Source organism: Echinops telfairi, unplaced genomic scaffold, assembly GCF_000313985.2.
Source record: "Echinops telfairi isolate 266 unplaced genomic scaffold, ASM31398v2 ScPeMD7_3533;HRSCAF=4204_0, whole genome shotgun sequence".
Lineage (NCBI taxonomy): Eukaryota > Metazoa > Chordata > Mammalia > Afrosoricida > Tenrecidae > Echinops > Echinops telfairi.
Window position 1 is genome coordinate 19,648,686 of NW_022107431.1, and position 16,788 is coordinate 19,665,473.

Consider the following 16,788-nt stretch of genomic DNA (forward strand, 5'->3'; position numbering starts at 1 on the left):
CTCTCCCTCCCTCCCTCCCTCCTGGTATCATGAGAGTTAAAACGTGTTTGCTGTATGGCATATAAAAGTGTAAAACTCAAAGTCCTTGCATTTCTCTGAGACCCACCATCTTGAAATGGTTCAAGGTGCAGGCGCTAGAGCCACACCACCCTGGGCTGGAAGCCCATGTCCCAGGCCCCGGGCACAGCCCTTGGCAGCTTCCTGAGCTTCTCAAAGATCCAGTTCCTCGTCTGTGAGATGCACATATAAAAAGCACTTCCTCCTTTATGGAGTTTTCTAGAGTAAACTTGGCAAGCAAAGAGCTTAGCCTAGTGCTTGGCGCACGTGAGGCACCACCCCTCCACATTGATGTTGGGACGATGACTATTTCCTGGTCATCCTCCGTCCCTTCCACCAGCTCTTCTCATCGGCACAATTGGGGAATCCTATGGGTGAACGTTTTCATTTCTGCCTCCTTCCAGTTAGCACGTGCCCGTTTCCAAGTGATGTCCAGTAAAGTTTGCAGCACAAACATAAGAAAGGGACAAAGAATCCAATCTTGCTAATCAATTAAAATGCGGTTGCCATCTTCTTAGGCATACTGGTCACCACCAGAACTCACCACTGCGGGACCCTTGTTCCAGGTACTGTGAAGTCCAGCGGGAGGAGGTGTCTGTTTCTAGGGGAGACTTTAGTCTTAGGATCTGCAGGAACTGCCGCTGCTGACCACACAGGCCCGATCACAGCAGGCCCACCTTAATCTTCTCTTACATCCTCAGACTCAAAACTCCCTGCCATCGGGTCCAGTCCAACCCACACTGACCTAACAGAATGAGGTCGAACTGGCCCTGTGAGTTTCTGAGACTGTAACTCTTCGTGGGAGTAGAAAGCCTCATCTCTTACTGCAGGGATGTTCTTTTTCTGATTCTTACTGGACCAGTCCTTACGCTGGTAAGCTCCAACTACGCACACAAGCCTAGGAAGAAGGATAGAGCTCTCCTGGGCTCTCTACCTGGAGAAAACAGTTACAGACTCCCGGGCTTGCTGTGGACACCCCTGAGTCCCTCAGTGAGCACACATTTCATGGAAGGAGGGGTCCGGCTATGTCTGCTGGGTCAGCTGGGTTTTGCTCTCAGGATGGGCTCTCTGTTTCACTGAGAAGAAAGCATCCTATGTCTCCTGAGTGGCACCTGGGGCTGAGACCACTGCCTCCGGTGCACACGCTATGTCCAGGTAAAGCGTGGGAGTGACGCGAACGATGATCGCTCGCCTCTCACTGACGGCTCAGCTCCAGAAGGAAGGGGAGCTGTTAGAATAATAAAAACAAAACAAAAGACAGCTAGCTGGAGGGTAGGCACAGTAGGGCCCCTGTCCTAAAAGGCTCTTCCTTATAGGATGGGAAGCTGGTGGAGTTGAACTTTTAAAAACAAAAAAGGCAACCTGAGATCTTTGCCTGTAACCCTCGGTACATTTCAGGGTTGAAAATCCTTCTTTGATCCAGACCACGGCTCTTTGGGCCTTGGCATCCAGAGTAATTCCTGAGTGCTAAACAAATCTGGGAACGAATCGGGTCTGGCCTCAGCCTTGCCTTCCGCTGCCAGGCTACGAGTTCACTCCAGAGGCCAGACCCAGATCGGTGCAAGCCCTTCTGGCTTGCTGCCTCTGTGTACCTGGAGGAGGCCCTACCTCGGGGCTCAGTCCAGGGACCACTTCATCGGGAAGTTTGGTCCCTCCCTTCTGGGAGACGTTTCTGCTCTGCCAAAAGTAACACCCATGAGTGAAGCGATGTCAACATGCCAGTCTTATTTTTGACTCATGCTTATGAGTCTTCTTAGATGATGATGGGCCCTGGTAGCACAGTACTTAAAGTGTCTGGCTGCTAACCAAAAGGGCGGTGGTTCAAACCCACCAGCTATCCAGGGGGAGAACGATGGGGCAGTGTGCATCTATAAAGATTGAAACCCACAGCTGCAGTGTTGTACTATCCTACCTGGTCCCTCTGAGTCAGCCCGCAGTGGGTTTGCTTTTGTTGTTTCTCATCGCGGCAACTGCTTAGAAGGGCAAGAGTGGTAACACTCCTGCCTCCTCACTCAAACAATGCACAGCCCTGGAGGAGACCCCCAACTACTGACCCTAAAGGACAGAGTAGACTGTTTGCATTTCTGAGATGATAAATCTTCTCTTCTTCTTTATTTTTTAACAGTTTCATGGACATATAATTCACATATCAAAATTCTATAGTTAAATCATATTAAAAAGGGTTGTGCAAATCAACACTAGACCCAGTTTTAGAACATTTTCTTCCCTCCATCCCACCCCCAACCTCCCCTGCCATAACCCTCAGAAACTATTATTCCAATTACCATCTCTACAGGTTTACCTATTCCTGATTTCATATACAGAAAAACATACCCTGCCACTGCCACCCCCACCCCACCCCCAAATACAACAAGAATAACAAAATAAAACTGGGGAAAAAATCTCAATCAAAAAGAAAGCAGAAAATATTGAAAATCAGAACAAATTAAAAATGGGCCAAAAGTGGTATCATATGATAAGGTGTTATATTTTAACCTAACTACATCTGCAAGAATCCACTTTTCAATGGACTCTGTCTGATAGCACGGCTATTCCCATCGCTGGTCGAGGGTCAGGGGGGATTAGCCAGAGGCTTATTCCAAGTAGGCTCCCTGCAAATGGATTTGGGGCAGCCACTGTCACCCATAGCCTCTGCAGAATGGGTGGCTGGAATCCCGGCTCTAATACCATTCCCTGGTCTTAGATTTTATTATTTACAATCCTTGACTTACACAGGCTGATGTGCTTCTTCCATGTGGACTGAGCTGACATCTCAATTAGATGGCTGCTTGTTGTAAGACAAACCACTAAGATCCCATTCAGCATTCCTTCTGATGGCCGGGCATCCTGTGATTTCTTCACCACACTTTTCTATTGCACCAGTATCTTCAGTGGTCTCTTCACGAGGAGAAGTATCGAGTGTGGCCATGTCAGAAGAACTAATTGCTCTCAGATTAGGACTAGGAGTTAGTGTGAGTTCAAAATCTATTCCCAGATCTGATTCGTATATCCATATATTGACACATGTCCCTGATCGAAGTTGTCAAGGATTTCTTCTCACTTGGCTCTACAATCAATGTTCATGGAAGCAGAAGCCATGAGATCAGAGGATACACTGCACTGCGTTTCATGTACTGAAAAGCAAGGACTAAGGTGCACCTGACCCCACCCAGGTTATTTTCAACTGCCTCCTATGCATGTGAAAGGTGGACATCGAATAAGGAAGACCGGAGAAGAATTGATATATTTGAAGTGTGGTGCCGGTGATGAATATTTAAATGATCATGAACTGCCAAAAGGACAAATGAATCAGTCTTGGAAGAAGTACAGCCAGGATGCTCCTTAGAGACAGAGATGGTGAGACGTTGCCTCACATACTTTGGACATGCTGTCAGCAGCAGCCTGTGGAAGGACATCGCGCTTGATAAAGTAGCAGGGCAGTGGAAAAAAGAGAGACTCTTGACAAGGTAGAACCGAAGTCGTGGCAGTAACAATGGGTGCAAACACAAGAGCAACTGTGAGGATGGGGCGGGATCGAGAGGTCTTCTGTTAGGTTGTCCCTATAGGGTCCCGACGAGTCAGAATCGACTCGATGGTACCTCGCAACAACTCTGCAAAGACCTCTCGTGTCTACACAGACAACAGCACCAAAGAAAATGGGTAATGAGTAGCCGATTCAGCCCAGTTTTGTTCATGCTACCACTATTGGTTAATAGCTTTATTGATTGCAATGTTCTATATGCAGAGTCTTCTGAGACAGAGTGGAAGAAGGGCTTCAGCAGCACCCCCATGGGGGAGAAAGCCAGCGGGGCGAAAAGTACCATCCCTCCTCTCCCCTTCCCATTTTCGCTCCTTGGTAGATAACTGGCCAAATAAAATATGTTTTCACTACAAGCAGCATGAAAATGAGGAGTCATTATGACATTAATAAAATTCAAACACTCACATCCTTAGGGTCAATTCCAGCTCGTAGGAACCCTGCAGGACTGAGCAGAAATGCCCCTGTGTGTTTCCCAGAATGTCAATCTTCTAAGGGGATAGGAAGCCTAATTTTTCTTTTGTAGAGTGGCTTGCGGTTTCACACTGCTGACCTTGTAGTTAACAGCCCAATACATAACCCACTCTGCTGCCTTGATATTAGTAATGCCTATAAAATAAGGCTCACCACTTTCTCTAATCCATCAGCAGGGAAACCAACACCCCAAATTCCCAAGTATATGACTTCCTTTATATTGGTGGCTTCTGGAGCGGGACTTTCCACTCCCATAAAGAATTACAGTCTCCGAAACTCACAGGGGCAGGTCTAAACTGTCCTCAAGGGTCACCATGAGTTGGCATGGATTCGATGGCAGTGAGTTTGATCTTTTGAGTTTGGAGCAGTGGTTCACAATAGTGTGACCCGCTCTACCCTCCCATCCCCTTCCCAGCCAGCAGTATGAGCCTCCTTCATTAGTAACTTGTTGGAACTGCCCCACCCCTAAACCTATGGCCAGCAAGTCTATTCTGGCTTACAGTGACCCGATAGGACAGAGTGGACCTGCCCCACAGGGTCATCTAGACAGTGATCTTCTAGGAGCAGAGTGACATATCTTTCTTCCCAGGGACAACTGGCAGGTGGGAACTGCCAACTTTTATGTTAGCAGCCAAACACTTACCCACTGCATTACCAGGGCTTCTCAGAAATAGAAGACATTATAGATATGGGGGAGACTTAGTATAGATAAATAGGAGACTTTATAAGTAGGTGGAACCTTGTGAGCACTTTCACTTGGGACATAGTCAATCAGAAACTCTGGTGGCTGGGTATGGTAGTGACATCATCTCATGTCAACTTGAGGATATTAAGAGTGAAGGGATGGAGCCTAGCCTGTCAATCAGTTCACAGCCTGATGACGTCTCCTTGTGGCTGTAGCCTTCTCATGAGGATTCTAGGATCTTCTTCTCTTTCTCTGGGGAGGTGAGCCACACTCTCTGCCTTCGTCTTCCATGTGAACGAGCCACATGGAGCCACACTGATGGCAGCTAGAACCCTGGACATGCTTCCACCACCATTGGATCCACAGGACTTTCCACCTACTGGCCTGTGATCTTCCTGCATTCGGCATCATTGCATGTGCTACGTGAGTCTAGAGAGGGCTAGTATTGGGCATATGGGCTAATATCAGACTTATGGCCTTGATCTGGACTAGGCTAGGATGTTTTCTCAATATACAATTGCCCTTTGATATAAAGCTCTTCCTTGGATTTCTTTCTCTAGTCAACAAAGTCTAACAGATTATGTTTCAACAAGCTTCCAGGCAATTCTGATGGAAGCTGAAATTTGAGAGTAACACCTAAGGGAAAGAACCTGGGGCGGGAGCCAAGAGACCTAATTCAGACTCCAGCTCTCCATCCCAGGGTCCACTTCAGTGACACTGAGTGAACAGCTTCATGGTGCCTGTCTGAGCATACCTAGAGATGGGTATGGGCCTTATCTTGGGGTGGCTTGCAATCTCCCCTATTCTTAGGGGCTGTGGTTGTGGACCCTATTTTTTATTTTTGCTCTCCTAGTGCCTACAGTACCCTCAGCAGTAGATAAGTATGCAGCTGATCTAAAGGCAGAACCATTCATGAATGTGGTAAATGCTACCTTGCCATTTATTGATAATCTCAATGCCAACCCAGTCTAGTCAATACTAGTCACCTCTTGTCAACGTTTCTTGCATCCTGAGTTCTCATATCATACAGCTACTCATTCCATCCTTTCAGACATCCCCTGCTGTGGGACGTTTCCATCTGACTTTGACATCCGGATACTGAGGCTGAACATCCTACTTCATGTGTCCAATGTCATATAACTATAAAGGGGCACACAGTCAGTGTTGAGCACAAAAATACCTCCTTCCAATGCTCATGCTCTTAAGCATGGTGGTGTTCTAAAATCCCCCCAGCTCCAAGCCAAAGCCTCTATGACGGATGATGATCTCTTCTCACCACCTCCTTCAGCGTGCCCACAGATCCCCCACAATGTTCACCTTCTTTTGTTGAGACGGTCAGTATTTGAAAATGCTTCAACACCAGGCAGAAGGCTTTCAGTGCTTCTTCCTCCAAAGCGGGGAGCTGAGTCCTTCTTTGTTCTTAATCTGGAAGCTCCGCTGAAGCCTGTTCACTTTGGGCAACCCTGCTGGCATTTGAAATACCAGCGAAATAGTTTACAGCTGCACAGCAACACACAGCCACCGCAGTATGACGAACACAGAAGAAGTGGTGACGTGGATCGGGTAAAGCCTGTGGGAATGGAGCCTTCAGGATCTTCATTTGCTGATGGAGCAAGACTCAAGATAAAGAGAACTTGGAATGTGCAAAGTATGAATTTAAGAAAACTGAAAGGGGTAAAAGACATAACGGAATGCATGAGGATCAATAACCTGGGCATTAGTGAGCTGAAGTGTATTGGTAGTGGCGACACCGAATAAGAGAATCGTATTATTGACTATGCTGGGAGTAACACAATCAAGAGGAAGGGAATACGAAAATCGTATTATTGATCATGCTAGGAATAACACAATCAAGAGGAATGGAGTGGCATTCATCATGAGAAAAGATCTTGCTAAATCCATCATGAAGTTCAATACTATCTGTAATGGGTTTATCTCGATACATCTTCAAGAAATCCGATCAATACCACTATTATTCAAACTTATGCATCAGCCACAAAAGCTAGTGATGAACAAATTGAGGAATTCTGCCAATGACTTCAGTCGGAAATTGATCAAGCATGCTATCAAGATGCACCGATAGTTATTGGTGATTGGAATGCAAGAAGTTGGGGGGGGGGGTGGCCGAAGGAAGGAACAGTGGTTGGAAAATATGGACTTGGTGAGAGAAATGAAGCTGGAGATTGCACGCTGGAATTTTGCAAAACCAAAGACTTCTTCAAGCACAAACCTCTTTTCACCAACACAAAAGGTGACTAGTCACATGGACTTCCCCAGATACAGCGCACAGAGATGAAATTGATGACATCTGTGGGAAGACACAATGAAGAAGCTCACCATCAGCAGCCAAACCAGACCAGGGTATGGCTGCGACACAGACTGGCAATTGCTCATATGTAAGTTCAGAATAAAGATGAAGAAAATTGAAACAAGCCCTCGAAAGCCAAAATACAACCTTGAGTCTATCCCACCTGACCTTCAGGAACATCTCAAGAACAGATTTGACTCAATGAACACGTGTCCTGTGGGAGGACATCAAGATCATAGTCGTGAAGCAAGCAGAAGGTTATTAGCCAGAAAGACAGAAAAGATTAAAGTGGATATCAGAAGAGACTTTGAAACGTGCTATTAATCACAGAGTAACGCAATCAAATGGAAGAGAGAATGAAGTTAAGGAGCTGAATAGAACATTTCAAAGAGTAGCTCGAGTATGCAAAGTCAAATATTATAACAAAATGTGGAAGGACCTAGAATTTAAAAATCAAAAGGGAAGAACATGCTCAGCATAACTGAAACTGAAAAAATCCATCAAAAATTCAAGTCCTGAATTGCAATTCTGGAAGATTCTAAGGGCAAAATACTGAATAGTGCAGGGAACATCAAGGGAAGATGGAAGGAATACACAGAGTCACTGTATCAGAAATAACTGGTTGGCAGTCCACCATTACAGGAAGAACCAATGGTGTGGAAGAAAGAAGTTCAAAGTGCACTGAATGCATTTACTAAAAATAAGGCTCCAAGAATTGATGGAATACCCATTAAAATGTTTCAGAAAGCTGAAGAAACACTGGAACCACTCACTCATCGATACCAGGAAATTTGGAAGACAGCTACTTAGCTAACTGACTGGAAGAGCCATATTTGTGCCCATTCCAAAGAAAGGTGACCCAACAGAATTCTCAAGCTGCAGAACAATATCATTGATATGACACACAAGTAATATTTTTGCTGAAGATGGTCCAACAATGGTTGTGGCAGTACATTGACAGGGAACTGCCAGAAATTCAGGTCAGATTCAGAAGAGGACATGGAACAAGGTATACCATTGCTGCTGTCAGAGGGATCTTGGCTCATTGCAGGGAACAGTAGAAAGATGTTTCCTTGTATTTCATTGACTATGCAAAGGCATTCGACGGCATGAATCATAAGAAACTGTGGATAGCCTTGAGAAGACTGGGAATTCCAGAATATTTCACTGTGTACATTTGGAACTTGTATCTGGATCAAGAGGAAGTTGTGGGAACAGAACACGGGAATACTGCATTGTTATAAAAGCAGGAAAGGTGTGTGTCGGGGTGGTTTCTTCTCATCACACTTGTTCAATCCATAAACTGACCACATCATCAGAGAATCTGGATTATATGAAGAATGCAGCATCACAATTGGAGGAAGGCTTATAAACAACCTATGATATGCAGATGGCACAATCTTGCTTTCTAAAAGTGAAGAGGAACTGAAGCACTTGTTGATGAAGATCAACAATTGTAGCCTTCAGTATGGATTACATCTCAGTGTAAGGAAGACCCAAATCCTCACAACTGGACCAGGAGGTAACATCATGATAAATAGAGAATCAATTGAAGTTGTCAAGGATTTTGTCTTACTTGGATCCACAATCATCAATGCTCATGGAAGTAGCGGTCAAGAGATCAAACGATGGATTGCATTCGGTAAATCTGTTGCACAAGACAAGAGCAAGGACGGAACTTTGAAGACTAAAGTGTGCCTAAGACTAAGGCGAAGAATATTGAAAGTCCCATAGACTGCTAAAAGGACAAACCGACCTGTGTTGAAGAAGGAAGGCCAGAGCGTTCCTTAGAGGCAAGGATGGCAAGACTTCATTACATACTTAGCACATATTGTCAGAAGAGACCAGTCCCTGGAGAAGGACATCATGTTTGATAGAGCGTGGGGAGGGGAGGCACGCGCAACAACAAAAGAGGAAGGCGCTCACGAGATGGGCTGACACGCTAGCAGCGTCCAGGGGCTCAAGTAGAGGAACAATTGTGAGGACAGCACAGGACAGAGCAGTGTTTCACTCTGCTGGGCGCAGGGTGGCTATGGATCCGAGCCGCCTCGGCGGCCCTTAACAACAACAAACGCCTACTTACACCAGGGGCTTTGCAGGTGGCCCATGACGGGGCCGACGTTTAAAGAAGCTGCAAAGCAGGAGCAGAGTGGGCGCACTGGTGTCCACACTTCAGGATGTCATGGTCCCAAAAGGAACGTCTAACACAAAGCGATAGGCACAGGATTGCCAACCCTCTGTGCTGCCAAGTCCAATCTTTTCCCCAACTACTGGTAATAATAATCACCATTATCTCCTACATGTGCATAAGAATGGCTATAAAGGCACACACACAAGGGCTGTAAGTATTGAATGAAAAACATTACACATTTCTTGTGGATAACGAGTATTCTATTAGCTTCATTCTCCTCATTTTTCAGCAGATTGGATTTGGCTTTTGCTATACTCAAGACAGTTGACGGTCATAAGAAGTCCTCTTAACATGCAGTAATATGTCTCTGGGGACTCTGCGGTGCTCTCCCAAAATCCTTGCCTTCCGCACAGGAGGCCTGGCTTTGGCTCCTGGCCTGGGCACCTCAAGCACAGCGCCCCCTGTCAGTGGTGACTGGAATGCTCCTATGATGCTGAACAGGTGTCTGCAGAGCTTCCAGGGTAAGACCAGCTAAGAAGAAAAGTCTGGTGATCAGGGTCCTCAAAATCTCAGTTGGTGAAAAAGCCTATGAATCACAATGGCCCAATCTGCCACCCATCAGGTGATGGTGGAAGACTGGACAGTATTTTATTCCACCATGCGTGGGGTCAGCATGAGCCTAGGCCAATTTGTTGGCAACTAACAACAATATGACCCAAGACTCTAGATAAGAATCCTGAGGGGGGAGGGGGTTAGGATGCTGAGAAAGAAAGGAGCAGATGTGGGCCAGCATTCCAAATTCAGATGGAATCCAGACTTCCCAGAACCATGGCAGCTGGATGAATCTCCTGAAAACCATCGCCCTGACATAATCTTCCACCTTAAATCCAGAAGTTCCCTGGAGTGGTCTGTCAACCAAACCAGAGCATAGGGTAACTTGTAAAGAATGTCTGCCTGGAAGCCTGTGCCCTTTTACAGAATTATCTCCAAAGGTTGTCCAGGGAGCTTGCTTCTGGGAGCAGTTCTGACAAGGAGGGTGAGAACGGACGCACAACCTAAAGAACGGAATCATTGTCCATGCAGCACTTGTTGAGTTGGTGCACATTCTGAACAACATCGGGCCTAGCTGGTTTAGGAGAATGAAAGTGCATACCTAGGCCAGTACAGGTGTCTGTGAGAAGGCGCAGTCTGAGAAGGCCAGTTTTAAGGGGTTCAGCCTTAAATGGAGTGGCCCATCAAAGGCAAGCTGTGGGGAACAGGCTGGTGGTTGAGTCTACTTCCAGGCCCTAAGGCATGAGGACCTGCCAGCACAGAGGACGGAGGCAGAGAAGGCCACCAACAAGAGTGTTTGCTAAGGTGTGACGTCAACCCGAGGCTCGGTCTTGCACGGTTATTGCCCATGACTAAACAATGGCTCTCCTTCTCCAGAATCATTTAGGCTACCTTCATCCTCTTCCCCCTCCTCTTCATCATACACCAAAGGTGGACTCGGCATCCCTGAGCGCTGATGTTCTTGTCAATGATTTAGGTGGGATCTGCTGGAGGCCTGGGAACTGCTAGAGACAGAGAAGGCTGCAAGTACCAAGAATAAGAAAAGGAGGTTTAAGCAAAGACCTTACCTTTCTCGGAGGTGGGCCATGGTCATCCAAATAAGTGGAATTTCCTAGGAGAAAAAAAAAGAAGAAGAGCTGATAAATCATCTTAAAAAAAAAAAACTCCAAATGGATGAAATGCAAACCCACCGAAAAGAGGCATTTGAGATATATTTCTAATCAGACAACAGTGCTAGAGAAAAACAGGTAACAAATAGCCAATTAAAATAACTGTTGCTCCTACCCCCTTCGGCTCATAGGATTAGCAGTTATAAACAGCCATGCACACGGAGAGCATGTGTACTGACATGCACCCACTGACGCAGATCAGTGGGATTGTCCTCACATCAGATGGTTCTCAAATGGCTGTGTGCACATCTGGATGACCTTTAATACCAAACCAGACCAAACTCACTGCCGTTGAGTCACTTCCAACGCAGTGACCCACTAGGGGAGGGAAGACAGGCCCCTGTGAGCTTCCGAGACTGTAACTCTTTAAGGGAGGAGAAAGCCCATCTTTCTCCTGAGGAGGTGGTTTCTAACTGATGGGCTTGCGGTGAGCCACCCAATACCTAACTACTATGCCACCAGGGCTCCTCAACGACCTTGAGGCCGTGCTAATCACACAGACTGCTCAGCCTCACCCTGCCCCTCTCCGAGTTTCTGACTCATTGTTTCTGGGAAATGGCCTTTCTAAGAAGCTCCCCGATGACACAGCCGTTGCTGGTCCTACAAGCACAACTTGAGACCCACTGCACCCCATCGTCTCTCCAGTTTGTCTGAGTGTTTGCTTGCCAGGCCCACCAAAGTCCAGCTTGGTTTTGAAGCTACGTTTATCTTAGCTACTAGCCACTTGGAGTTCCTGATTGGCGCACGAGTAGTAAAATGCTTGATTACTAGCCCAAAGGTTGTAAGTTTGAGTACACCCAGAGGTGCCCGGAGACAGGCCTGGGGATCCCATAAGGATCCTCAAACACAGTCATCCTTCTGCACATGTAGGCTCACCATGAATCGTCATGGATACCAAAGAGCCACTTACTAGCATCTGCGTCCTCAGAAAGGAAAGGCAAGTTTATTAAGTTCCTAGTCCAGCTCCCTCAGTGGACCACCCCGAAAGGGGCTGGATTAGGTGTGCCTGGATAGAGGGGGAGAGAACCGTGGAAGAAAACTCAGAATCATAAGGAAGGCCAGGCTTGATTGTCTGGGAGAGATTGGTGGATGCCCTTCAGTCAATGATATAGGTTGGTAAGGTGCACACCATACTAGTGGAGTACTCCCTCTTTAGAACAATCAACCAGGCCAAAGGGGGCAGCATTTGCCAGGCGCTAAAGCTCTGAAGGCAGGCTGGAAAGAAAAAGGAAGAACAAGGTAAACGTAGACAGGAAGTGGGTAGAGGGCTTTACATTGGGGGGACTGCAATCAAGGTCACAAGTGAAATGTGTATCACTGTTGAACCTAAGACCAGGATACTCTATGAACTTCCACCCAAATCACAATATAGAAAAATGACTGAGTTCCTTTGATGTATCTGCCAAGTGCTTTCTCCCTGCCATCCGATCAATCAGTGCTGGCTCACAGTGACCTCCCTGTGGGTTTCCAAGACAGTAACTGTTTTATGGGAGTAGAAAGCCCCATCTTTGTCCCATGGAGCTGCTGGTGGTTTCGAACTGCTGACCATGAGGATCGCAGCCTAGCACGTAACCACTGCACCACCAGAACTTCCTGCTGAGTGCTTTACAGGAACCCATTCATTGCATTCCAATGATCAGAGGTAGGTTATAAAATTACACCCATTTCACAGAGGAGAGAACAGAGGCTGGAAGAAATTCTGGCACGTGCTCACTGTCACCCAGCACAATGCAGAGAAGGCCGGCTTTTCCAGAGCGAGCTAGACACTTATTCGTCTGAACTGCCTACTTAGCGTCTTGTCATTGTGGCCAACATTATCAGCTGGTCCCATGCCCCATGTTTGGTCGCACGAAGGAGCTGTTATTTAGAGCTGAGTATAATCTGAAAGCCCCCTCTTGTCATTCTACATGATATCATCTCTACCCCCAAAAAGTGTAAACATGATCAGATTGGTTCCACAGAATGTAGAAAACACTGCAAACAGAAAGACCCCTACAGCAGTGGTTCTCAACCTTCCTAATAGCGTGACCCTTTCAGACAGTTCCTCATGTTGTGGTGACCCCCCCAACCATAAAATCATTTTCATTGCTACTTCATAACTATCATTTTGCTATTGTTATGAATCATCATGTAAATATCTGATAGGCAGGATGTATCAGGCGACCCCTGTGAAAGGGGCGTTCGACCCCCCAAAGGGTCGTGACCCATAGGTTGAGAACCGCTGCCCTACAGGGAGTGCCGGGAATCACGTATAGGTTCTAGTCTAGCAGGCTGGAGGGGGTTGGGGACGAGAGAAACAAAGGAATTTAAGACACAAAAATCCGAAGGCAGCTAATGCCAGGACCGTGAACTGGGCAAGCTCATCAGGTGTTGGAAATAAACGGCTTGACTTTACAGGTCTCTCTCTACTGCGCCAGCACCCACCCCCAATCCCCTCCTTTTCCTTTACAGCTTCTGATGTATAAAGCGCTTGAAGTCCAAATGACTGTCCTCCTGCTGGCTGACTGGAGATGGGGAGGGGCAAGCGGCTCCCATTTTCATCAGCTCGGCACTCACCCAGAAACGTACCCCTCCTTGGGGGAACGAGATTAAAAATCTGTTCGATCTTAAGGACATAAGTAGGCAGTAACACGTAATAAACTCAGGCTTCATGTATCCAGTTTGTAATGCTTACTGATACATGAAGTCTTCAGTTAACCTTGTCATTGTTGTGAAGTGCCGTCACGTCAGTCCCAACTCACAGTGACCCTGTGTACAACAGAAGGCAAAGCACCGGTCCTGGCCCATCTTCACAATGGTCACCTGTGAGCCCACTTTGGCAGCTGCTGTGTCACTGCCCCTCGTGAAGAGTCTTCCTTTTTATGCCCGCCGACCCTCTCCTTTACCCAGCATGCTCTCCCTCTCCGGGGACATAGTCGTGGAGTGCACAGTGTCTCTCAAAAGTGGGTGGACAAACTCATCATGGACAGCTGGAGAAGCAGCTCTCCCGGAGTGATGGAATTTCTTGGAAGTCTGACTCACGGCTGACCTCCTGGGCACTCAGCCCCATGACTACACTTGATGAACGAAATCGGGCATGTTCTTCACCTCTCTGTGCCCGTGTCTTCTTATGCCAATAAAGACAGTGGGGGGACCCAGCTTAGAGATAGGACCTGTAACAAAGTAATGCACCGGCAGTATTTCCCTAGGGACCAGGCACAAAGTAAGCCCTTGATGAAAGTGAGCTACTGTGATGAAAGGAGTCCCTGGGAAAGGAGGCAAATGGTTACATTCTAGGCCGTTAACTGAAAGGTTGGGGGGTTGTGTCCACCCCTCCAAAAAACCTCCCGGCCATCAAGTCGGCTGACTCATGGCGCTCCTCTAAGATATGAAAGAACGGCCCCTGTGGGTTTCCGAGACTAACTCTTTACAGAAGTAAAAAGCCTTGTCTTTCTCCCACAGAGAAAGCTGGCGGTTTTGAACTGCTGACCTTGCGATGGGCAGCCCAACATGCAACCAGTATGCCACCAGTCTCCTTAGTCACCTTGAAAGTTAGTCACCGCTTGACAGTCTACTTCCAGGAGATCACCCAACACCAAACCAAATCCACTGCCATCCTGTCTGTGCAGACTCCTGGCGATTCCCTGTAGGGTTTGGCAGACTGTGGATCTTCACGGGAGCAGAGAACCTCCTAATGCTCCAGCAGAGCAGCTGGTGGGTTTGAACCACCGACCTTATGGACTGCGCCACCAGTGGTGTGCAATCTGACTCTGCACCACACGGGGTCACCAGGAGTCAGACCAGCTCCACCGCTGTGTGTTGCTGTGTTTTGGGGGGTCAGGTTCAAAGTTTGTATTATCCCCTCAGCAGAGGCAGATGGAATATATTCTTCAACGACAGGAACAAGAAACACCCATCAAGGTTCACATTAAAGAGCAAAACTGACCACTCCTCCCCCATCCCCGGGAGGGAGTTTTTGCTGAGTTACTGCTGGCTCAGCTGTGTTACATCCTCTGTGAGTTCCTGCGTGGGAAACCGCAGCACTGAGGGAAGAGAACTGTGTATTTGAGCACCAGGGTCAACCGCCTCCCTTCTCACTCAGTGATCTCTAAAAGTTATAAATGAAGGACAGTGGCTTTGGGGTGAAGGCAGCAGGCCTGTACACAAAACGATTCCCTGGCTTTCAGATGTGAGCAAACAAGTCGTTGGCATTCTGCTGGGCAGACTTAAGTCTCACCTCACACTCTAAAAGCACCTGGTAATAAAAGTTTCAAAAGAATGGTAATCAAGGGTTTGGGTGACACGGTGTGCTCATTCATGCTCCTGAGGCAGTCTCTCATTATCCAGCCACCGTGTACTGACCACCAACTCATTCATCAGAAGGGGGAACTGACCACAATGATTGACGTATAACAGCCCCCCCACCCCCAGGGGAATGAACAACAGAAATGTGAGTGAAGGGAGACAGCAGACGGTGTAAGATATGAAAATAATGATCATTTATCAAGGATTCACAAGAGGGGGAGGGGAAGAAGGAAGGGACAAAAGAGCTGATACCAAGGGCTCAAGTAGAAAGAAAACATTTCGAAAAGGGTGGTGGCAACATGTAGACAAATGTGCTTGATACAATTGGTGTATGGATTTTTATAAGAACTGTAAGAGCCCCCAATAAAATGATTTATTAAAAAAGTGGGGGGAAAGGAGCTGAAAACCCAATAAAAATTGCAGTTCCCTAACCCAATTCTACCTTACAGATCTGGCTAAACCAGAGTGTGTACACGGGTACAGATAAGAGCTGGAAATACAGGGAATTCAGGACAGATAAACCCCTCAGGAACAATATTGAGAGTAGCCATACCAGGAGGGGAAAGGGAAGATGGGGAGATAGGGGGAACTGATCACAATGATCTACTTATAACCCCCTTCCAGAAAAGTGGGTGAAGGCAGACATGAAAAACCAATAATAATTTATAAATTATCAAGCATTCATGAGGAAGGAAGGGGGGGGGAATGAGAAGCTGATACCAAGGGCTCAAGTAGAAAGGAAATGTTTTGAGAATGATGATGGCAACAAACGTACAAATGTGCTTGGCACAATGGATGGACAGATGGATTGTGACTAAGGGTTGTACGAACCCCCAATAAAATGATTTATAAATAAATAAATCATGATTTTTAAAACTGCAGTTCCAATTTTTGTCCTATTCCTGAGTGAATAATGATCATCATTCGATTCCAATGCTGAGCCGAGTGTCTTATAAGGATGGTTTTACGGAACTCTCTCAACGACCTCAGGAGGTGACACAAGTATCTAACACCAGGGCCAGTAAACAAGGCCATGGAACTGGAGCCAAACGATTCAGTGGAATCGGGGGCTTCAAAGAGTTAGTGGGAAAAATCCACTATCTTGTAATCATATATTTCATAGACGTTTGGAAACACCCTCATCCAGTGCGACCACCGCCTGTATGGCTTGCTGGCTAAGATCCAAAGTTGTTCGAGATTCTTGTCCTGTCTGTCTACTTTTCTTCCTCCCCTTTCTATTCCTCTCTTTCTCTTACACAAGTCCTGTAATCAGACGTCATGGCTCCACGAGACTGCGCTGCAAGAACAAAGGGGGAGGGTTCTCTGCAGACCCCTGATGTCCCGCCAGCAGATGACCCTGCCTGCCTCTGCCTACCAGGCGTGGGATGCCTCCCCTGAGAGTCGGGTGCCTGTGACTTTATTACAACCCGGAGGCCACGAGTCCCACACACTACAACAGAGATGCAGGAATGGGAATGATGAAAGTAGTATCTCGCTCCTCGGAGACAGCATGTGCTGTCTGTCGGGGGCTTCTGGTATCTCGGTAGAGCTTTTCCTCTGAGGCATTCGTACATGCATAGTGTGTGGGAA

The 16,788-nt window shown here is 47.0% G+C and overlaps 1 protein-coding gene across 1 annotated transcript in view; it reads right to left on the bottom strand.

Moving 5' to 3' along the window:
• UST (uronyl 2-sulfotransferase) overlaps nt 1-11,803 on the bottom strand; it is a 230,629-nt gene extending 218,826 nt beyond the window's left edge. Inside the window, exons 1-2 of the mRNA XM_045294568.1 lie at nt 11,791-11,803; nt 10,813-10,856 (exon numbers count right to left, since the gene is read on the bottom strand). Of these exons, the coding sequence (XP_045150503.1) occupies nt 10,813-10,856; nt 11,791-11,803 (57 nt within the window). The remainder of the gene's footprint in view (nt 1-10,812; nt 10,857-11,790) is intronic.
• Nucleotides 11,804-16,788: the final 4,985 nt, after the last annotated feature.